The sequence below is a fragment of the Sarcophilus harrisii genome, chromosome 5 (assembly GCF_902635505.1).
Source record: "Sarcophilus harrisii chromosome 5, mSarHar1.11, whole genome shotgun sequence".
Classification (NCBI taxonomy): domain Eukaryota; kingdom Metazoa; phylum Chordata; class Mammalia; order Dasyuromorphia; family Dasyuridae; genus Sarcophilus; species Sarcophilus harrisii.
Genome location: NC_045430.1, coordinates 257,197,507 through 257,221,710, shown reverse-complemented (window position 1 = coordinate 257,221,710; position 24,204 = coordinate 257,197,507). Strand labels below are relative to the sequence as shown.

Below are 24,204 nucleotides of genomic sequence, written 5' to 3'. Positions count from 1 at the left end.
CTACTGGACTTCTCTGTTGAGTTCTGAGGGTGTGATCTTCATTTCTCAACCCCACAATTTGCCACCTATTGCTCAACAACCAGCCAGAACTACAAAATGACTTGTGGCTAAGGATACAGTTGCTATAGTGAGCATTCCAAACAGGAAATTCTACTCTTGAAGACTTGCTGAGCTCCAGTAAGAACTTTTGGGAAGCGGGGAGCAAGAGAGCAGCAGGATAATGATCTCTAAACATGACAGAAAATCTTCCTGGGTAAGTTTTCTGGGATTTGGGGGAGGGGGGTGGGAAGATAGCTGTGCTGATATTATATTTGTCATGCTTCTTTATCCAGCTCTTTCTAAATATTTAGAAAGCAAATGAAATCTTGAAAGTGAGTATTATCAAATAAGTGACAGGGAAGATACCCGAAGAATGCCATTTGCCAAATATTTTCTTTATGCTATAAATTGGGGAAAATGTTGTTGCCACAAACTGGTCCCTTGCAGGAACCTACTGTTTGGGTTTATAGACAATCTGGTATGCTTGACTGTTTCTGTTTTTTTAGTTTGTTTTTTCTTCCCAGGACTTGTAATATGTGTTACTTCTGCTGTTCAATGCTTCATTAATGATAGCTGACATTTCTAAAATAGCTTTGTCTCATATTGTAATGGTTCATACTAAAATAGCACTTTTTGGTTTACAAAATGATCACTGTACATTATCTCACAACAATCTCATAAGAAAGTTGGTATTTTACATTCTCTCTCTCTCTCTCTCTCTCTCTCTCTCTCTCTCTCTCTTTTCTCTCTTTTTCCTTGTGAGGCAGTTGGGGTTAAGTGACTTGCCCAAAGTCACACATACCTAGAAACTGTTAAGTGTCTGAGGTCAAATTTGAACTCAGATGCTCCTGACTTCAGGTCTGGTAATCTATCCATCCGGTTGCCCCTTTAATGCCTATTTTAAAGATGAAGAATTTAGTTCAAAGAAATTTTCCCAAGATCTCACAGCTAGGGCATGTCTGAGGCAAGGATGGAACCCCAGACTTTTTGACTCCCAAACCAACTTTATTCACCATTATAGGCTCTTTGCAAAGCTCTTTCCTTTGTTAATCCCCATAAGCAAGGCCTTTTCTAAAGGTAGAAACTAATGGCTTTGGATTAGCAACTGTAGGGGTTGAGGAGGGGCTTTCCTGGAATTTAGCTACTTGTTTCTTTCTTCTTAAAGAGGACCTTGATTTCAGGAAAGAAAAGTCATGACTTGCAACAGAACTGGATTTAAGTGAGGGAGGCTACTAGGAGGAAAAAAAAAGAATACCTAGGTTTCCTCTTGGGTGAAGGATTGGCTGCTAGGCCATAGGATGGGGAGTGGAGAGAGAGTTGTGTGCTTGATTGAAGGAAGAAATGAATCAATATAAGGAGGATGCCTTCTCTTCTCCTTTGAAAATCAGGTGTGGACAGGGGAGATGATATAAGTAGAGAGTGCACTGGGGGAAAAGATTCACCTGGGTTGTGCTGGGAGTAAATGTATCCTAGAAAGATAAATGGGGTTTCTAGGTTGCTAAAGGAGAAAAGAGAAACTTAGTGGGTTTGATCTATTACACATTTATGTTATCTGATCTTAAGTGGGCCCTTGCTGCAGCAAGGCAATGCTCTACTCCATTCTATCCCATTTACCAACAACTGTTCCTTCTCTCCTCTCTTCATCCTAACTCAAGTAAGGGTTTCATTTCATACTTCACTAAAAATAAAATAAAAATTGAGGCCATCTGTTAGCTCCCTCCTTCTAATTTTTGTCTCACATCAACTTGAGTCCATATAACACTATCTCTTTAATTTTAGTTCCCTAGGAAGAGATGGCTTTTTCCTTGCCAACACCAACTTATCTCTATGTACCTTTGATCTTATGCATTTTCATCTTTTCCATTAGATTTCTCCACTATCATCACCCATCTTATCTTAAATCTTTCTTTATCTCCTAGTTCCTTCCCCATTGTTTATAAAACACCTAAGTCTCCTCCGTTCTTTTTTTTTTTTTTTTAATTATTATTATTATAGCTTTTTATTTACAAAACATATGCACGGGTAATTTTTCAACACTGACCCTTTGCAAAACCTTCTGTTTCAAAATTTCCCCTCCTTCCCCCCATCCTCTCCCCAGATGGTAGGTAGACCAATACATGTTAAAATATATGTTAAATTCAATATATGTATACATATCTATACAGTTATCTTGCTTCACAAGAAAAATCAAATCTAGAAAGGAAAAAAAAAACCTGAGAAGGAAAACAAAAATGCAAGCAAACAACAACAGAAAGCGTGAAAATGCTATGTTGTGGCCCATACTCTGTTCCCACGGTCCTCTCCTTGGGTGTGTATGGCTCTCTTCATTACTAACCAATTGGAACTGGACTGAATCATCTTATTGTTGAAAATAGTCACGTCCATAAGAATTGATGATTGTCTTCTTGTTGCCGTGTACAATGATCTCCTGGTTCTGCTCATTTTACTCAGCATCAGTTCATGTAAGTCTCTCCAGGCCTCTCTGTATTCATCCTGCTGGTCATTCTATATATATGTATATGTATATGTATATCTATGTATAGAGAGAGAGAGAAAGAGAGAGGGGGGCACAGATATGAATTGAATATGAAGGGATAATATCTAAAAAATAAAATTAAGGGGTGAGAGAGGAATGTACTGAGAAGAAAGGGAAAGGTGGAATGGTATAAATTATCATCCATAAAAGATGTAAGAAAAAGTTTTTACAATAGAAAAGAAAGGGAAGGGAGGAGGGATGAGTTAACCTTAGTCTTCTCAGATTTGACTGAAAAAAAATAACATACACATTCAATATGGGTATAGAAATCTATCTTACCCTTTGGGAAAGTGGGAGGGGAAAGGGTATATGAAAAAAGGATGTAGGTCACAGAAGGGAGAGCATAGTAAGGGAGAGGGTGGTCAAAAACAAAACTCCTGAGGGAGAGCAGGATGAAAGGAGAGAAAGAATAGAATAAGTGGAGAAATATAGTTAGCAATAGTAATTATAAAAAGATTTTTGGAGTAAGTTTCTCTGATGAAAGCCTCATTTCTTAAGCATATAGAGAATTGAGTCAAATTTATAAAAAATAAGAGCCATTTCCCAATTGATAAATAATCAAAAGATATGAACAATTTTCAGATGAATTAATTGAGCTATTTATGGTTATATTAAAAAAATACTCTAACTCACTATTGATTGGAGATGCAAATTAAAACAATTCTGAGGAATTTACCTCATACTTATTAGACAGGTTAAAGGGCAAGAAAAGTAAAATAACAGTTATTGGAGGAAATATGGGGAAATGAGAAATTAATGCTTTGTTGATGGAACTGTGAACTGATTCAATCATTCTGTAATGTGGAATTATGCTGAAAGACCTATAAAATCATACATATTCTTTGATCCAACAATATCACTACTAAGCATGTATCCAGAAAGAGATTTTTTTAAAAAAAAAGGAAAAGGACCTATATATACAAAAATATTTTATAGCAGTTCTTTTCTTAGGGCAAAGAATTGGAAATTGAGGGAATGCCTATCAATTGGGGAATGGCTGAATAAATTATGTGTATTTATGATGGAATATTATTGTTCTAAAAGAAATGATCAGCAGAAAAAAACTTGAAAGTCCTTCATGAGTTCATACAAAGTGAAATATACATGGACAAAGTAATAGCAATGTTATGGGATGATCAATTATGAATGTCTTTGCTATTCTCAGCAATACAATGATCTAAGATCCTCTGAGGACTTAAGATGAAAAATGCTATCCATACTCAGAAAAAGAAGTGATCATATCTGAATACAGATTGAAGAACTTTTTTTTCCCTTTTTTTTTAAACTTTATTTTCTTGGTGATGGTAGTGGGGACAGATCTATGTTTTCTTTTGAACATGACTCTTATGGAAATGTTTTGCATAACTTAACATGTGCCTTCTCAATTTGGGAGTGGAGGGGGTGGGTGGAAGGGCAAGAATCTGCAACTCAAAGTTTTAAAAAGAAATGTTTGTTAGAAATTGTTTTATATGTAACTGGGAAAAATAAAATATTAAATAAATGGTGTGTGTGGGGGGGAGAATAAGCCATCTACATTCAGTGTCTCTACACCCCTTCCCTCCCTCTTCTTTAAATCCTCTGCAAACTAACTCTCTGCCTCATCATCCAACTGAAATTGTTCTCTCCAAAGTCACCCAAAAGCTCTTTATTACCAGATCTCCTGGGATTTTTAGTCCTTATCCTTCTCGATTTCTCTGTAGCCTTTAATGATGTTGATCGTAAATCCTTTTAAAAAACTCTCTCCTTTCTAGATTCTGTTCTTTGTTGATTCCTTTTCCACCTACATGACTATTACTTCTAAGTCTTCTTTTCTCCTTTTTTTTTTCCTTTCTTTTTCTCCCACAGGGTGATTTCATTAGCTCCCTAGGCTTCAATTATAATTTCCATCTAGTTCATTCCTAGATCTTATCGATTCAGCCCTCTTCTCTTTTGAATTCCAGTGTAAACTCACCAAGGGTCTAATGGTCATTATAGACTGAATATCATGGAGGCATCTCAAACTCAACATGTAGAACATAGAGCTCATTACACTTACCTCCAGAGCCTCCTATTACTATAGAGGATACCACCGTGCTCAGAGTCACCCACTTTTAGTATCATTCTCTAGGTTTTATTCTACACACACAACCATTCTATTGTCAAATTCTGTTATCTCCATAATGCCTTTTGTAACTTTTCTCCACTCATGTAGTTACTCAAAATTCAGGCCTTCATGACCTCTTGGTTAGACTATTTCAATAGCTTCCTAATTCATCTCCCTACTTCATTTCATTGCTTTTCAATTCATCTATCACATGTTAAAGTGCATTTCTGATCATGTCATTCCCTACTCCCTCACTCAATATACTGCAGTAGCTGCCTACTGTGTCTAGGATCGAATATAAATTTCTCTTGACATTTAAAAGTCTTCTTACACATTTTTTCCCTTCCACACATTCCACAGTTTAAACCAAACTGGTCTGTTTGCTTTTTTTTATACACAATGCTGCATCTGGCATGTTTGCACTGGACAGAGAAGCTATTTTGTATGAGGTCCAGAATGCTCTCTTTTCTCCCCTCTGTTTTTTTGAATTCCTAATTTTAAGACTCAGCCCAAACACCACTTTTTTTTTTTAATCCCAACACTATTTTATTAAAATTAATGTAAAGAGTTTTTTAATATTCATCTTTGCCAAACCTTGTGGTCCAATTTTTTCTCCTTTCCCTTTTGTTCCCTGTCAAGACAGCAAGCAAGCAATCTGATCTAGGTTAAATATATGCAATTTTCTAAACAATTTTCCATATTCATCATGCTGTGCAAGAAAAATCAGCTCAAAAGGGGAAAAAACATGAGAAAGAAAACAAACAAACAAACAACAACAACAAAGGTGAAAATACTATCTTGTGATCCACACTTATCTCCATAGTTTTCTCTCCAGATATGGATGGCACTTTCCATCACAAGTCTATTGGAATTGTCTTGAATCACCTCATTGTTGATTATCACATAATCTTGTTGTAGCTGTGTACAGTGTTCTTTTGGTTCTTTTCACTTCACTTAGGATCAATTCATAAAAGTCTTTCCAGGTTGTTCTGAAATTAAGCTGCCAAACACCACTTTCTGAAGGAGGCTAAGACAATACGATAAAAATGACAATTCTACTTAAATGTATTTGCTTATTCAGGGCTATCCTGACAAAACTACTAAATTAATTATTTTCTGGTGATAGAAAAATAATTTTAAAATTCACCTGGAAGAAAAAAAAATTAAGAATATCTAGAGAATTAATTTGTTTATTTGCCTCAGTTCCTTGTCTTTATAATGAATTGGAGAAGGAAATGGCAAACCATTTCAGTATTTTTTCCAATAAAATCCCAACTGGAGTCAACAACTTAACAGGTTCCAGTGCTATAAAGTCCAGTGCTTTATCCACTGCACAATTTAACTGGCCTTGATAAGGTCCATGTTACAATATTGATTGTGATAGCCTGACTTTTTCCTACATTAATAGGAATACTCAACATAGCACTTATATTGTACTTCAGAATTTTTTAATTTTTGTTTTCTTTCAAATTGAAGGTTTGTGGCAATCCTGGGTTGAGCAAGTCTGTAGACACTATTTTTCCAGTAGCATATGCTCACATCATGTCTCTTGTCTCACAGATTAGTAAATCTCCCAATATTTCAAGCTTTTTTGTTATTATTATATCTGTTATGGTGACATGTGATCAGTGATCTTTTTTGGGTATCCCAACCCATACCTGTAGAAGATGGCAATCTTAGTTGCTAAGTGTTGTGTGTATTCTGAATGCACCACTGATCAGGCCATTCTTCCATTTCTCTCCCCTCCTTGGGCCTATGTATTCCCTGAGATACACCAATATTAATAATTAATTAATTATAATTAATAATCCTACAATAACCTTACATATTCAAATTAAAGGAAGAGACAATTGATCTATCAGACTTCATTTTGGTCTTATTTTAAGAAATTACCATGGCCACCTCAACGTCATCAACTATTACCCTGATTGTTCAGCAGGCAGTAACATCCAGCAAAAAAGATTACTACTCTCTGAAGGCTCAGATGATGGTTGACATTTTTTAGCAATAAAAAATACTATTTTTAGTAATATAATATTTTAAAATTAAGGTATGTCCATTGCTTTGCTTTTTTGGGGGTGGTGGTGGAAATAATACTATTGTATACTTAATAGACTACCTTATAGTTTAAAAATAATTTTTATATGTGTTGGGAAATTTAAAAAATTGTGCCTTGCTTTATTATGATATTTACTTTATTGTAATATTTGCTTTATAGTGATGGTCTGGAACCAAACCGATATAGCTAAGAATGCCTCCATCCTTGATGGATAGATAAAAGATAAATACAGAAATAATTAGGCAAATCACTGAATCTCATAAAGATGATAGTTGGGAACATAAACATACCGGTTAGTAGCTATTGATGGTTCCCCGATTACTTTCTGTTTATTGCATTAATAAGGTCTGAAATTATTTTCTACCCCCTCTCCTGGCACATGGTTAAGTACCTAATAATTGTGTAATCTAATCCTTGGGCATCTTCACCTCTTCTCAGATATTTTATGAATCAGTTCCTCAATTACCTTATAATTCTATAACTTTCTTCCCTCCCTCCCTCCCTCCCTCCCTCCCTCCCTCCCTTCCTTCCTTCCTTCCTTCCTTCCTTCCTTCCTTCCTTCCTTCCTTCCTTCCTTCCTTCCTTCCTTCCTTCCTATTTCTTCTCTATAAACTCTTCTTAGACTATGATGTTGGAATTCAAGTTTGGTGGTTCTACTACAGTTTCTGATGAAAATTTTGCTATAAAAATCTTTGCAGATCTTTTCCATTGTATTGTTTGTTGTTTTTCCATTTTCAACCTCAAAAGTTTTGGAGCATGAGAAGATTGCTTATTTGTACCTTTTACCAAGCTTTTAAAACACTATTGTACCCCCTTCCCCCACTATTTTTCTTTGCTTTAAAAGGTCCATTGTTTTTCTTCATAAGATTTTATTACTGGGTTTATTTCTCAAATAGTATTGCCTTTGTCACCATGTAAGAGTTTGGTAAATTAGGCAAATATATATTTACTAAATATATTTATTATATGTATATAAATATCTATTTACATTACAAATATATTTATAAATTATATCATTTTGTATATCTGTTGTTAAATATATTTATTATTATATATATAAATATAAAGATATATTTAGGCTCTTTTGGTGTATCCCTGTGGTACCAATTGGTGTAATCAATTAAATCTCTCTATAAAATTATTATAATTGGCTTCTGTTGTCCATCATCCATTTTCCTTAAATACTTATTTAATTAATTCAAGAATGAGTTATTTCAACTTTAGACCCTATTTCTTACATTATTATTCTTTAACTTTTTAAAAATTATCCATTCTTGATCTTTGCTCTAACAAATCAGTGGTCTGACTCTTCTATATAAATTATATAGGATCATTGCATTAATTATAAAAATAGCTATCACGGGCCTAGTGTTTCAAGTCACAAAGTGCTTTACAAATATCATCTCATTGTATCTTCACAATAACCCTCAGAGAGAGGTACTATTCTTATTTCCACCTTCCAAAGAAGGGAATCAATACCAAGAGAGATTAAATGACTTATTTATGCTCACAGACAATAAGTGTTGGAAGCAGAATTTGAAGCCAGGTGTTCCTGATTTCAGGGGCAGAATTCTAGCCACCACAGAATACTGCCTCTTTAATAGAAGCACACACATTCTAGTAAGGCTTGTATTAAATCCTGTAAGTCTCTGTATGTTGCACTAGTAGAAAGACTTGCTCAGAGAGACAGTTGCCATTTCTAAGTGCTTCCAGCATTTGTTAATATTTGTCCTCCTGTTTGCAGAAAGCTATGGAAGTCTGCATTACCGGTTGTTGTGGAAATTCCAATGAAGGAAGAGAAGGTAGAAGAAGCTGATACTAAGCGAGAATATGCAGTCTTCCACAGAAAATTCACAGATTTTTTACCAGATGGAACTTTCCAAAAACCAGGAAAAGGAACAACTCAGAATCATTCAGCCTTTAAAAAGATAAATTATAGATTTGAAAATACTTTCAAGCTCACCATTCCCTGTTCTTTATGCAACCAAGAACTTTGTGTATTTGATTTTTTTGCCCATAAGAGACAGCACAAAGCCATGGCCATGATGGGCTACAATGTAAAAGATAGGGAAAAACCAAAACCACGCAAGATTTTAGCACAGAGGAACTTTCTAATCTCTACATTAATTGAAGCCTATTTATACAAAGAAAAAACTAGAGAAAAAATCGATAATGCTTATGAGTTCCTTTGTAAGGATAACATGCCTTCCTATTATCAAGTTCTTACTAATACTTTCAATAGCTCTGTGCACCTTAGGAGAACAGATAATCCACTAGTTAATGCTGTTGCCATCTGTGAAGACCAGAATAAGACGTGGAGATCAGTAATGGAAGACAGATACGTCTTCCAGGGCAGATATGGGAAGAAATCCAATGTGTGTTTTTTTGGCTTGTTTGATGGACACCATGGTTCCGGAGCAGCTGAAATCACTGCTTTAGAACTATCTAAGTTTTTTTTGGACCAACTTGCTCAATCTGATTTTTCTTATAAGCAGACCAAGAAAGAAAAAAAATTTATCCAATCTTTTGACACAGTGTTTAAGGAGGAGTATAGGCAACAAGAATACACCTTTTCTTCCCAAAAGAGAAAGTATTCATCTTCAAACTATAATTATGAGTGGATCCATAAAGCCTTTGCTAAAGCTTTCTGGAGGATGGATAGAGCTTTGAAACTTGGGAGGAAGGAAGTATCTAATTTCTGTTGGAGCGGCTGTTCAGCAGTCGCCTGTTTGTTGGAATGTGATGAAGAGTTTGGTAGTAGTACCTCTTGGAAAACGGCCAGTTTCACTGAGGATTCTGAAGTGGAAGTAGAAGAAAAGAGTTTTCGTTTTTCCAATCAATTTGAAAATAGCTTTGGAGTATTACACATTGCTAATGTTGGTACGTAAGTTGCCCAGTGATAGCCAAAAGTTAGTCTAATTTTATTTCTTAGAATCAAAGAAAATGTTTAGTGAGGAAAGTTGGCATATGACCAATGCACCTCAAGGTCCAATATTACTCAGTTTTCCACAAACATTTATCAAGTGACTTCTGAGAGTAAGCAGGAGCAGCTAAGGGGTGCCAGAGTCCATAGAGCATTGGGCCTGAAGTCAACAATTCTCATCTTCCTGAGTTTAAATCCAACCTCAGACACTTACTAGCTGTGTGATCCTGGGCAAGTCACTTAACCCTGTTTCTCTCAGTTTCTTCATCTCTAAAAATGAGCTGGAGAAGGAAATGGCAAATTACTTTAGCCAAGAAAACCCCAAATGAAGTCATACACCGCTGAACAACAAAACAATTAGAAATAGAACATGGGAGAGACGCAAATTCTAGGCATCAGATGAGATTTCTTCCTCCAAGGACACTACTTTCTGGTAGGGGATATAACTTAAACACAAATAAGTATGACACTAAATAATTCAGAAGAGCATAAGAGAAGTGAAAGAAAAGAATTGTGGGAAGTCTGGGGAAAGGTTATTTGCTGGGGTAATTCAGTGAAGACTTTCTAGATGAGGTAAAATTTGAAATGGATTCATCCAATTTGGTCCAAGGAGAGCATTCTAGACAAAGGAAACCATGTGAGCAAAGACAATGAAGTAGGAGCATGCAGGGTGTACGGGGAGACAAGGAATAGTTTAGTTGTCTTGGATCATAGAATATTTGGAGGGCAGTTATTTGAGAGTATGTTGGAGAGGTTGGCATGGGGCTAGACCATGGAGAACAAAGAATATATTAGGGAGTATCAGTTTCCTGTGGGCAATGTGTTATGAGATGGTTTTGAGGAGAGAAACAACGTGGCTAGATTGCTTATGTAAAGATATATCAAGGAGAGGTGTGTAGGATGACTTGCAAAGTAGCAGAGAAGAGGGTAGATCTGGGAAGATTTATCAGGAAAGAATATTCTAATAGGGGAGTGGCAAGGAAATTATCCAAGAGAGAAAAGAAGCCTGAGACCATGTGGGTAGGGATTTTGTAAATCAAAGGATTTTGTAACTAATTGGAGATTTGAGGGAAAGAAGACATTGAGAGTATCAAGGTTAAGAGTTTGCAAGATGAGATGGATGTTAATGAAAAAAAAAAATTAAATCAGAGAAGCAGCAGATTTAAGGGGGAAATAGAACAATTTGTTTTTTCCAAGTATTTTATTTTTTCCAATTTATGTAATTTTTTTTTAGCATCTTTAATTTTAAATTTAAAATCCCTCATTGAGAAGGCAATTGATTGATTTGATATAGATTATGCAAGTGTAGTCATGCAAAATATATTTCCATATTAGTCATATTGTGAAAGAAAATAGATACTTACCCCCACCAAAAGAAAAATATGGAAAGTTTCTTTTTCCTTTTCTTTCTCTCTTCCTCCCTGCCCCCCTAGACCCTCCAGCCCACTTTGGTCTGTGTTTTCTTTCACAACATGGCTGTTAGAGAAAATGAGGTATTATAGGGTGTTCAAAGAGACTAGAACCTCCAGTGTGAGGGCTGCTGAATCCTTTTCAGGATTGCTTTCCACCTTTGGTGTCCACTAATTTACTCAATTCTCACCTGTGACTCCAAGAGGCTACAAAATGCACAGCAATGACACCTGAGTACATCATTTTGGCAGACAGGCTAAAACCAAGCTGAGGCTATTTCAACCCATTGATGAGTTAGTGGGATGTCTGCTCCAAAGAGGAGAAGACTTCCTCTGGCAGAATAAAAGGATGAGAACAATTTGCTCCAGTGGCAGGAAGGCAGCTGAAGCGTGGGCCATGGAGGGCTTAGAATTTCGTTTAAACATCCAAGATCTGAAGGCCATCTACTGTACTGGATCAGAGCTAGTTATTTTGACTTTTATCTTGCCACTGGACTTCAGTCTGGAAGAGAGAGTGAGGCTGATGACTTTGTACAATCTGTCTCTTAAACCCAATTTATGTATGAGTCAAAAGGCATCGTTCTTCTTCTTATTATTATTTTTAACCATTTTACCTACCTCAAAAGTCCTATAGTGAGAGTTAAGTGGTGAAGCAGCAGGTGTGGACACACTACACTGCACACAGGTGGCTCAGGTCACAAAGCTGCACAGCAGTAACACATAGGAGCATCTTGGGTGTCTAAGCAGCCCTTCTTAGGGACCACTCTGCTCTCCTCTGTCCCATGGAAGGAGATAGCAAAAGTGCCTTAAAAATTGTCTCTTTCATTCAACTCTAGACTTCTCCAGCCACATAGAAATCCCATCCTAAAGTCAAAACACACAAAATGTACAAAAACTTTTGTAACGATGCTTCTACTCACCATCAATACATGGACTATGTACATGCTCATGGACCACACAAAATCCACTAGACATGAAAGAGGAACAACTCAGTTGTGAGAGAACTCATCCAAATATTAGTCCTGAGTGAAACAATGCTGGCAAAGGAAGGCCAGCTTACTGAAGCTGAAACAGGCTTAGCCGTATTTCAGTGCCCACTGGGAAGGGGAGTGCCATAAATTTGGTGTGGATTTTGCAGTCAAAAATTGTAATGCCTGGGGCTGGCTTTCTGGAGGGCCTTGGGACCAGCTTTGGTCTCAGCAGAATAATCACCACAAAAATAGTCAGGGATAAAATGAAAAGTCTTCATTGTCTCCTTCAGTCTCCCAGTCTGCGTCAGCAGTCTCAGTCAGTCAGCCAGTCAGCAGCCTGCACATCTCAGTCTCTGCTCTTTCTTTGGTCTTACTCTGACCTCTTAAATACTCTATTACAATTAAATCAGTTCATCATACTGAGTATAAGCCAATATCACTAGGGAGTAAATTATCTCATCAATTCCACTGAATTAATATCTTGTTGTAGGATAAAATCAATCATACTGTGCCTTAAGTATACTTTGTCAGAGTTCCTGCCCTCTGCAAAAAATAATCTAGTATACAAGCTTATATACAAGAGTGGCAGCTCACGACAATTGCCACTTGCAGGAAGATGCCATCACCATTGTCTGTGCTCCCACGACAAACCCTGATAATGACAAAGAAAAATTTTACGAAGACCCTCATCACCAATCTACCAATAGAGGACAAGCTACCAATAGAGGACAAGCTTATAATTATGATTTTATGCCAGGAGAAGAAGAAGAAGAAGAAGAAGAAGAAGAGGAAGAAGAGGAAGAAGAGGAAGAAGAGGAAGAAGAGGAAGAAGAGGAAGAAGAGGAAGAAGGAAGAAGAAGAAAGAAAATAATAGAGAAATTCAGAGCTGGCAAGTGAAAAATTAGATATAATAATAGGATAGTTCATCCATCTCTAAGAAGGCAGCATTTAACTCCATCAAAAGTAAAGTGCAAGAGAAACTTAGAGAAGTGGGGGATTCTGGACTCAGTAAAAAGGCAGATGGAATTCAGTTTATGCAGATCCAAACAAGCCAAAGGGTCTTTATGATCCTCTGAAGGCTATTTATGGACCAAAGACCTCTGGTGCTTCTCAACTACTCAGTGCTGATGGAGCCACATTGATTTGTGATAAAGGCAGGATCCCAGAGAAAGGGGCTGAACACTTCCATAGTGTTCTCAACACCCCATCATCCAGCAAAACTGAAGCTGCGGACCATTAGCTTTTCTGACAACTTCCAAAGGGAGATTTTGAATGCCATTAGGTTTTTCTCCTGTGACAAAGCACCTGGGGCTAATTCTATTCCAGCTGAGATTTTGAAGGTAGGTGGGTTCACTGTTCATCCCAAAGTTTTCTGAATTCTGTGGTAAGAGGTTATACCCTAAGACAGGGGTCCTCAAACTACGGCCCGCGGGCCAGATGTGGCAACTGAGGACGTTTATCCCCCTCACCCAGGACTATGAAGTTTATTTAAAGGCCCACAAAACAAAGTTCTTGTTTTTACTATAGTCCGGCCCTCCAACAGTCTGAGGGACAGTGAACTGGCCCCCTATTTTAAAAAGTTTGAGGACCCAGGAGTTCAAGGATACCTCCACTGTCCATCTTTGTAAAGGGAATTAGTTGTCCTGTGACAATCACAAGAGACAAGAGTCTTTCTTTCAGTCATTCCTGACAAGATTCTAGCTGAAGTCCTCCTTAACAGGCTGATCCTTCATCTGGAAGATGGTCATCTACCTGAAAGACCCGTGGCTTCCTAAAGGGTCAAGGACTAGTTGATGAGGTGTTTGCTGCCCGACAATTCTAGGAGAAATGTCAGGAACTGAACGAGGTCTGTATACAATATTTGCCCATTTGACCAAGGCCTTTAATACTGCCAGTCATGATAGATTGTGGACGATCAGAGAATTTGATTGCCCAGGGGAATTCATCAGTATTGTTCTCGAGTTCCAGGATGACACGGTTCGTGGACTCTGGATAATGGACAAGGCTCTGGTGCTTTTCCAGTCTCCAGTGGAGTGGAACGGGGCACGTTTTCAGCTATGTGGTTGGGGCTAAGGAGGAGGCAAACAGCATCAAGGTCAGCTACCAAAATGAAGGTAAATTGTTTAACTAGAAAAGGTTAAAAGTCAAGACTAAAGTGGAGGGAGAGATGGAATGGACCTTTTGTTTTCAGATGATTGTGTCCTCCGCACAGCCTCTGGAGCTGATAACCAACAGAGTCTAGATCAATTCTCTAAGGCTTGTGCTAATTTTGGCCTATCAATGAACATCAAGAAAACAGAGGTTCTCCACCAGCCAGTACCACACCATATATGGAATTATCAGTTCTACACAATTGCAGAAACTTTGAGTGCTGTGGATAAGTTCGCTTACCTGGTCGTACGCTTTCCACAGACGTACACCTGGATAATCAGCTTGATGCACATGTTGCCAGGGCTAGCTCGGTGTTTAGAAGGCTCCAAAGCAAAGTGTGGGAGAGAGGAGGTATTAGACTTCCTACCAAAATGAATCAGGTCCATAAAGCCATTGTGCTGACCTCATTGCTGTATGTATATGGTATATATTCCAGGAAAGTGAATTGCCTTAGGAAGATTCTGAAGATCACCTGGCAAGATAAGGTACCCGACACCGAGGTCCTTTCTCAAACTGAACTGCCAGCCCTTTAACCCTTAATTACAGAAAGCACAACTCCAGTGGGCCGGCCATGTTGTTCAAATGCCAAAAGTACATTTGCTTAAAAAGACCCTTTTACAGAGAATTTCCAAGACAAATGCTTATGTGGAAGTTAGAAGATATAAATCAAAAACGCTTTCAAGATCTCTCTGAAGAACTCTAGAATTTTTTATTTGTTTCTTTTTTTGTTTGTTTTTGCTGAGACAATTGGGGTTAAGTGACTTGCCCAGGGTCACACAGCTAGTCAGTGTTATGAAATCCTTTTTAAGATATGGGAGACACTGGCACGGCATCCCTGCATCAAAGAAGGCACTGTACGCTAAGCAAAGCAGAATTGCCATAGTTCAAAAGAAAAAGAGATGTGCAAATTTCACACGGACTGTGTGCGCCTGACTAGGGCCTTCTGAACTCATATTGACCGGTCTGATCAGTCACAGTGGGACATACTGTACCTTGACCCCAATAGCGATGTCCTATTAATCCTCTTCAAGACAAAGGACAACTTACTAACCAACATAAAAATATAACTATGTTTTGCATGACTGTACATGGATAACCTACATCAAATTGCTTGCCTTCTCATTGGGGGAAAGGGGAAGGAGAGAAGATATTTGAAAATAGAAAAAAAAAAAGCTATGTTATTTTACAGATGAATTCCTTCTTCCCTCCTTCCCTTCCTTCCAGATACAGACCTAGGAGTAGTTTTGCTGAGTCCAAGTGTAGTTTTATAAGCCTTCGGTGTTGTTCCAAATTATTCTTCAGAATGGTTGGGTCAGTTCACAAATAACAATGCAGCTAAATCCCATTTTTTTCCCCACATCACCTCCAGCATTTGTCATTTTCCTTTTCTATCATTTTAGCCAATCTGATAACTGTAGAGTTTTTATTTCTGCTTAGGGAGGCAAGGAGATGGTTTCATTGTGAGTCCAAAATCCTACTAATATGACCTTAAATTTAATACTTTCATCTTACTGTGCTCATGAAAATAAGCAAAAAAAAAGCCACCAGGAAACTTGTATGATCATATCTGTTGCAGGCTGGAAGAGTAGAGTCTTCCAAAGAACTCCCTAAAAGAAAGAATATGAGCTTTGGAATTAGGGAACCTGGTTGTTTAATACTCATCTTTGCTAACTACTTTTATAATCCTAGGCAAACTGCTTAACCTCTCTGGGCCTGTTTCTTCATCTATAAGTAGTTGGACCAGATGGCCTCTAATATTCCAACTCTAGAACTATTATTATCCAATCATGTCAATATATACCTGGATATTTGATGATATTAATGCAGAAATGGGGATAAGGAAGGATGTTGAAACTATGATTTCAGATTCAAAGGAAGCTAGCTTTTGGACTACACAGAAGCATTCTATTTATATATCACCAACAGTTTCTTTAAGAAAAGGCTTAAAAGACACTGGACCCAGAAAAAATTGAGCAGCATTGCAAAAAATGAAATCCACGTTATGTGGATAGGAAATGACTGGTTACTAATATGGAATATCAGCTGTTAGTAGGAAGTCATCCTTTTGTTAAAATAAATGGAAAAATAAGAAAATCAGAAGGAAGATGGGAAATTGCAGTATGAAATTACAACAGTTTGAAATGACTTACTCAGAGTAGTTATATTGAAAAATGCAAATAAATGGAAGACATTGGCTTCTATCCAAGTTGAACCAATGTAAAGTGAAGCACTATATTATGAAAGGCAAAAGTTTAGAAGTTACCTGAGCCAACAAAGAATTCAGTTCCTTGCCAAGTAGAGGCGTGGTAGCCAAAGGCAACCTAATTTTAAAATAAATTTTTTAAAAAAGTCTTCAAAATAACAATGAAGATGGAGGAAAAAATTAAGAGCATTATTGCCTTATTGCATAGGAAAAGGGAAAAATGAGATTGCGAAAAGTCTGCCATGAGACTTTGACAGTATAATTGTCACATTTGGACTCATCTCAAATCCCTGTGGTATATGGAGAAGTGAAAATGAGGAAAATAGCTGTGACAGAGCAGTAGATAAGAGAGGAAATCTATGCTGGCCGAGACTGAACTTTACCTTATCTGAATAAAAGGAATCAATTGAATTACTAGGGTGGGGAGGTAAGGGTGGGAATCACTATCTAAAAATCCTGTTGAGCATAACATATACATGCATTGAGGCTATTCACAAAGAAAATATAAAATGACTCATTGTAAAGTACATGTGACAGAGTTCTCAAAGAATAGCTTGTGAAAATTTTATTTCAAAAGATAGGTTTTTGCAAATGATTTTCAGTAGCAGATTAATTTCATAGCCATACATTATTTGAAAATATAGGATTTCAATATGTTCATTTGATTACAAAATTATGATTCAGATAAAAATGCAAACTCAAGGGTCATATGCATATATTAACATCATAGAAGATTGCTTTATGAATTTAATAGGTATCAAAATTTTCATTAATGTCAAAGATATTGTCGCTGAGGTCGTGTAAGAGGGGTTTCCTATAGATGCTAAACTCTTCCCGACGCGCCTGTTTGCAGATTGACATCTGAGATCATAGGAACACAGATCTAGAACTAAAAAGAAGAGTTGTCTGATCCAAAGCCTTCACTTTATACGTAAAGAAAGGAAGGCCCTGGGAGGATAAGTGATTTCCTTAAGATCACGCAGATCAGAAATGAGACTTGACCTAAGTCTTGAATCCAGAGCCAGTGGCGAGGTCTGAAAGGAACCTCAGAAGTCACATACTCCAATCATTTTGTTTTATGAATGAGGAAAGTGAAATTCTGAGAGGTTGAAGTCACTTGCTCAGCCACAAAGGTAGTAAACAAGAAGACAGGATTTCTTTAATGAGAACCATTACCAATCAAGAATTAGTCTGAACAATCCAAAACAGGGGAAAAACCCAAGTAGAAAAGGAATGCTTATGTCAACTGAGATCCAGTTGGCTGAGAGCCACTCATTGAGTTGGTGGAACAGTACACATTTCTTAAGACAATGAACTGGGGCCTAGAATTAAGTAGGAAGAAAAGAGGCTGAATTTCATTAAGGAAACTGTGAAGCTTATTCAATGATCCCAAAGCAGTGCTTGAACAAAGGCTCCCTTTTAAATGCCATATAGATGTGAATTATGGAACTGAACAATTGCCAGATTACAAATGCTAGTCATCTGCAGTTTAGAGTAGTAAGTTGTTTGGTTGCAATGAGTAGTTCTCAAAAGACTGTTTTCAGATCCTCTCTAGCACAGTCTCATTAAGATATAACAAGCCACCAAGGATCTGATATTTTCCTAACAGACAAGAACCTTCTCTTGACGCAGTTCTACTCCATCCATACCAACATTCCTCAATCTAACCTTGAATGACTTACTCCATTTACTGGGAATGTTACTCAAAAGAGCCCTCGGTTAGCAGGGCATCAAGGAGGTGTGGAAGTGGTTGAATCTCCATTCATTTCCTGGCTCTTCCACGTATTACTTATATACTTGGGGCTTCAGTTTGTTCCTCATGATCTCAAAGACCCTTTCAGGCTTAAAATTCTAAGATCTAAGAAATATCTTAACTGTTACTTGAACAAAGCTCCCTTTTAAATGCCATATAGATGCGAATTATGTAATTGAACAATTGCCAGATTTTAGCAACATTATCATATTATCATTTTTTTTTTTTTTTTTTTTTTGCTGAGGCAATTGGGGTTAAGTGATTTGCCTAGGGATCATACAGCTGGGAAGTGTTAAGTGTCTGAGACCAAATTTGAACTCAGGTCCTCCTGACTTCAGGGCTGGTGCTCTATCTCCACTGTACCACCTAGCTGTCCCTATCATACTATTTTTTAAGGAAAATGATTTTCATGAAACCTTGCTAACAGCCAGTGACAATCTGCTAGGCCAGCAATAAAAAGTTTTTAAATTAATTTCATTACATAAATGACATGTCTTGTAGGGAGGTCAAACTACTAGAAAATATTTTGGGGTCAAACTTTTGCATTGTTATATTACATTCTGAATTAAAAGCAATTTTAAAATATACATATACATGTATATACAGATATAGAGATATATGCTTAACAATTCTTTACAGTTAAAAATGATCATCTCACTTCTTTGTATTTTGTATATTGGATTTTCTTAAAAATACACATATATACATTTCATTTTTGATAAGGTAATAAACATTATTAGGCTGGCCATCTTTTAGCACTTTTTTTTCTCAAATGGTCTACTAATTTAACCAATTACTAAATTAACCAAATCCATTAAAAAAAAAAAAAAAAAAAACCTGCCACAGTAAGGAAAAGACATTAGTCAGCTGGATTATCAATAAAAGCATCAGGAGGAAAAGAAAAATCTATTTTATTAATCAGTAGTAAGCAGCAAATTTAAGCTTAGATTTTAATCATGGACACATTTCACAAAAATTGAGTTTTACATTGAATTAAATGCTAAAGCTATTACTTATCATTATCTTAGCTATAAAAGGATTCTACTAAATAGGCGTAAACAAAGGTGCTTTTTGACTCTTTATATGTACTAAAATTAGAAAAAAAAATCCTAAAATACTCAAAACTGCATGACAACATATTTTGAATTAGTGCCATCAGAAACCTTATCATCAAATCTGCCCCTCTTAAAAGGTAAGGTAATACAAATCCAGTGACTTGTCCAAGGTCCCGCACCTGAGTATTGGGGAAGACAGGATTTGAATCAAGATAACCTGGTTTAGGAGGAAGCCAAGTGGTGCAGTGGGTAGAGCACTGGCCCAGGAGTTCAAATCCAGTCTTAAGACTTGACAACTTACTAGCTGTGTGACCCTGGGTAAATCACTTATCCCCCAATTGCTTTTAAAAAGTACAGAATTGGGGTCATTGTTATTTCAATAATGTTCACACTTTGACAATTTATCCATGGGGAAAACCCCCTAAAACATTTCACTTTTTATACGACTACTGACTCTTGCTTCACCTTAAACTTTACTAGAATATAGTCTTATTTGATTTTGACAACCAAAAATTATCCCCATTTCGTATTTTAATAAAGTGTGTTCAGGTTATTTAAATGTCTTGTCAAGCTGTTTAGGGTGAAGAGCATGTCAGTCCAGGTCTTTCTGACTTTATTTTAACTCACTACAACAATCCTGTCTCTTCACAGACTAAGAATTATATTTTAAAATTGTAAAAACATTTTAAAACACTCCTACTTTAAAACTCAACCAGTTTTTTTTTTTTTTTAGGAATGATTTGATATTTTAGTTTGAAAACTTTGACTTTAAAAACAGTATGATACATGTAATTATTGCTCTATTTTGTTACTATAAAATTAAATTGTTTTTTTCTTTTTAAAAAACTTTAGGTAATGTACATGTAGTTTTATGCAAAGGTGGGCAAGCCCATCTTCTTACAAAAGAACATACAACTCGAATCCTAAGTGAAAGACACCGTGTATTAAATGGAGGAGGAAAAATCAGCAGCAATGAACCAAGTGGATTCACTGAAGGGATTGTAAAAATAACTCGGGGGCTTGGATTTCACGGAAATCCAAAGCTGAGAAAGTCTGTTATTCCAGTACCCCAAACAATTTCCGTCTCTATAGATGATACATGTCAATTCCTTATTGTTGCTACTACTGGACTTTGGGATGTTATAGATCAAAATGAAGCTGCAGCAACAGCAATGTCATTATTTGGAATCTATGAGGAGATATATAAAACGACTAAGCGAGAAATGTACAGGTCACGCCGAAACAGAATTCCTTTTTTACCTAGCTTATCATCTTCAACTATTAGCGTACAGGATGGTAAAATCAAATTATTGTATCGTAATACTTCAGCGTTTCTTGAGAAAATGTCCCAGCAGAGCACAATTGAAAATTCACAGTTAAGCACGTATAGCAAAAACAGAGATTCTCTAACTTCACGTAGTTTGGATAAAGGTATGGATTCCAAATTTAAGTTAAGTAGTGAAACGGACTTTTCAAGTACAAAACCTTTTTATTTGTATGGTATTGAGGACAGCGATGAAACAAGTAGCAGCACATCTTATGAATCAAGTTTGGTAGAGGAAGACATCGACAGGAATTTCTTTGAATATGCAGCAGAATATATAAGTAATGGACTTGTCAAAGCTGCTCTTACAGCAGGTTCTAGGGAGAATATTACTGTGCTGGTAATGCTTTTCAAAGGATGTGGATATCAGCTATATGGAAGTGAAATCTGATCTACCTGCTCTTCTGGACCACTGAAAAATATACCAGAAGAAACCATATGTACTACATCTGTATAGTACTCCATAACATTGCTTTCAATACATATTGTGTGTGTGTGTGTAGGGAAGGTGGTGTAGGGGAGAGGATGAAGGGAACCGTTTCTCTTTTACATAGTCACAATAAAATGTTTTGTGATTAAAAAAAAAAAAAGAATAATACAGTCCTGTTTTATACCACTTTATTAAAACCTGAGCACCTCAATATAAAACTAAACACTGGTGAACTCTCATTTTCCTTGCTAAGCCCCAATTACTGCAAATTTACAACCTGCACAAGTAAGTTTCCACTAGCAGTTCAACATTTAAATAGATTAAAATTTCTCTGACACACTCGGTAGATTTCATATAATGAAAATAACTAAAAGAATTAGTGCAATATATGGAACAGATCAAAGTAAAATGAACTTTAGAAAACAAGGCTGCAGAGTTCGTTATTGACGGACAGCAGGACTCATGTCACAGACACAGTAGCTTCATTTTATTACTGTTCTAGCCATGGAGGACAATTGAAATCCCCCTCAAATCCAAGGGAGAAGGGAAAGGAAGCGGTGGAGGAATTAATTAGCTGTTTTAGTAACTGTACATTTTGCATACTTTTAAGCAACTCTTAAATATTACAGAACGTATTAAACATAAATGGAGATTACAATGCAGTACTATTTACAGTACATTTGAAGATCCAAGTTTAAAACAATCAAGTTGAATGTACATAATTGTTAGTGCATTGACTAGATCATGTCCAAAGGGATCAAAAAACCCCACCACAAAACAAAACAGAACCAACCCCATGTAAATGGCCAGCAGTGATTAAAGAGAAATCACAGACACTTGGTTTGTTTCATTTTAGTTGAAGAGTTTTTATGTTTGAAGGAATACACTTCTCTCTATCAAGTTGCATTTATTAGTTTTGCCCTTATAAGAGAAAATGGGGATAAACTTGATTTTTTATCACCATTTAAAAACAGGATAGGCTATAATTTAGATACCATGTACCAACTAAAGTTCATTTTTTTTTCCTGAAGACAAAGATGGCTAAAAGTTTTTTTTTTTGTTTTTTTAATATGGTTAAATTATTAAAATGTGGAATGTACACTTAAAATAGATACCGGCAGAACCTATCATCTTTATGAATACTGCAGATAAGCAGAAGTATCTTTTAGGACCTGCTTCTAAAAAGATTTTTTTTTAAAAGAACAATTTAAGGAATCCCAATTCTGTGTCATAGATTATATTTGCATCAACATGGGAATTGTAATTAGAGGAACTAGCTGGTTAATTGTGGGTCCGTACAATAATTCTTCTATATTTCTAATGGCAAGAACTGATTCCCCACCCCAACCTTCCAATGAAGCAAATATTAAGAGCTTCCATTTGTCCCTTCTATTGCTGAAACATTAGTCAAATAGTGACACATGCATGTTATTAAAAATTAAGTTCAAAACACATAAAATAATTCTGTATTAGAAACTTGACTATATTATAAGTCTCTTCTCCTTTTTGGAAGTTGTACTGGGCCAGGTTAAATGCTCCGATTCCACTCTTATTAATAATAAGGAAGCAGATGAATATTCCAGATACTTTAGTTACTACAACACTGACTCCTAGTTGGTTGTGTGGGCTCGGTAAGGTCTACACCTCTTCCTCTGGCAGAATTGGCTCCTGGATTCTGTGGTTCATTCTTCGGCAACTTTTTGGCTGAAAGAGTAAATACCAAGAACCATCAAGATTAAAATAACTACAGTTTACCTCAGCTACATATACATTTGAAAGGAAAGAAAAGAATTTTATGACTCTAAACTACTGTGTTAACATTAAAAATTGAGATTTCCAATTCCATTTCCCAATTTCATTTGATAGAGATCACAATCAAAGGCACCAAAATATTGGAAGGATCCTGCTTAATATTGGAAAGGGGAGAGATGTTTCTCCCTCCCATACCAGATTCTTAACAGGCAAAAACTACCAAAACAACAGTTGGAATGGTGTCAAAGTGAAAAGACCCCTATTTATAGGTTCTCTCTCTCTAAACTTTTAAAGGTTACTTACCAGTATGGCTAGGCCAGAGATCACTAACTAGTTCAAATAATTAATATATAAATCAATACAAACTTGGAAAAAAAATTTTTTTAAAACCTTAAATGACAACTTGGAAGCCTTGTATTTAGTACTTTGATAAATGAATATTGTGAATGAACTCTCTATATATTTGGGGCTTAAAAGCCAAATCTCCTCATTCTAGAATTCTCTCTTTACTACCATTATCCTGAAACATCTCACATTACTACCAGAAGATCAGTGTAGCATTTGTAGAATTTATCTATAAATACAAATGTGCTAACTAGAAAATCTTATTATTAGGAAAGAATATACACATAAAGGAGAAAAACATGGGCATGGGAATAAAATAATATGAACATGAGATCAGATATATTGTCCTCTGAAGCCCTGAAATGACAGAAGAAAAACAAGGGGTGAATTTGCTCAGTCATACTTGAGTAAAGTACGTATGAAGGGAGGTAAGGCGTCAGCATGTGTGTGCACATGTGGATCTGCTTGATAGAAAGTCCATTGCCTGAGGTACTATGCCCTGGAGAAGGAGGGAGTTGGGTGCATTGACTCATGGAAAATGTAAGATCTGAGCTAAGCCCAGAAGGATACAGGAAGACGAGAAGGGAATCAGATGAGATGAGTCAAAATGTGCAGGATAACATTTTAAGAGCATTCTCTTTCTGTCTCAGTATTACATTTACAGCCATGAGATGGAGATGTTTAAAGAGATGACCTAAAGATTATGTAAGGCAGCTAGGTGGCGCCAAAGTGCACAGAGCTTGGGTCTAAAGGCAAGAAGACTCATCTTCCTGAGTTCAAATTTGACCTCAGACACTTACTAATTGTGTGATCCTGAGTAAATCATTTAATGTATTCTGCTTCAGTTTCTCCATTTGCAAAATGAGCTGGAGAAGAAAATGGCAAAACTACTCCAATCTTTTTGCCAAGAAAACCTCAAATGGGGTCAATAAAGAGTTGGACTTGACTGAAATGAAATGAACACATTTCTGCTAACTTTCCTTTTAAACAGTGTAATAATCATATGATATATATATAATTTGGTATTATGTGCACAAACTTTTAAATACAAATAAAGTAACTTTTTAACCTTCAACTCGTCTCCTTAAATTACTCTTTGCCAAATGAAAATTAAGATAACTCTGAGGTACCACTACATACCTCTCAGATTGGCTAAGATGAAGGAAAAGAT

General features: G+C 36.4%; 2 protein-coding genes across 2 annotated transcripts in view; one reads left to right on the top strand and one right to left on the bottom strand.

The window, feature by feature from the left end:
* Window positions 1–159: 159 nt before the first annotated feature.
* Window positions 160–21,096, top strand: PP2D1 (protein phosphatase 2C like domain containing 1). The gene is made up of 3 exons (XM_023505176.2): window positions 160–253; window positions 8,462–9,597; window positions 20,035–21,096. Exons 1-3 carry the CDS (start codon window positions 234–236, stop codon window positions 20,895–20,897), a joined length of 2,019 nt encoding a protein of 672 aa, XP_023360944.2. The 5' UTR covers window positions 160–233; the 3' UTR covers window positions 20,898–21,096.
* Window positions 21,097–21,110: 14 nt separating this feature from the next.
* Window positions 21,111–24,204, bottom strand: part of RAB5A (RAB5A, member RAS oncogene family) — a 39,381-nt gene continuing 36,287 nt past the window's right edge. Inside the window, exon 6 of the mRNA XM_031940337.1 lies at window positions 21,111–22,640. Within this exon, the coding sequence (XP_031796197.1) occupies window positions 22,525–22,640 (116 nt within the window). The 3' untranslated portion in view covers window positions 21,111–22,524. The remainder of the gene's footprint in view (window positions 22,641–24,204) is intronic.

Coding starts and splice junctions, on each gene's coding strand:
- PP2D1 (XM_023505176.2), top strand. CDS start 234: ATGACAGAAAATCTTCCTGG. Junction 254..8,461: donor ATGACAGAAAATCTTCCTGG/GTAAGTTTTCTG, acceptor TCCTGTTTGCAG/AAAGCTATGGAAGTCTGCAT. Junction 9,598..20,034: donor ATTACACATTGCTAATGTTG/GTACGTAAGTTG, acceptor AAAAAACTTTAG/GTAATGTACATGTAGTTTTA.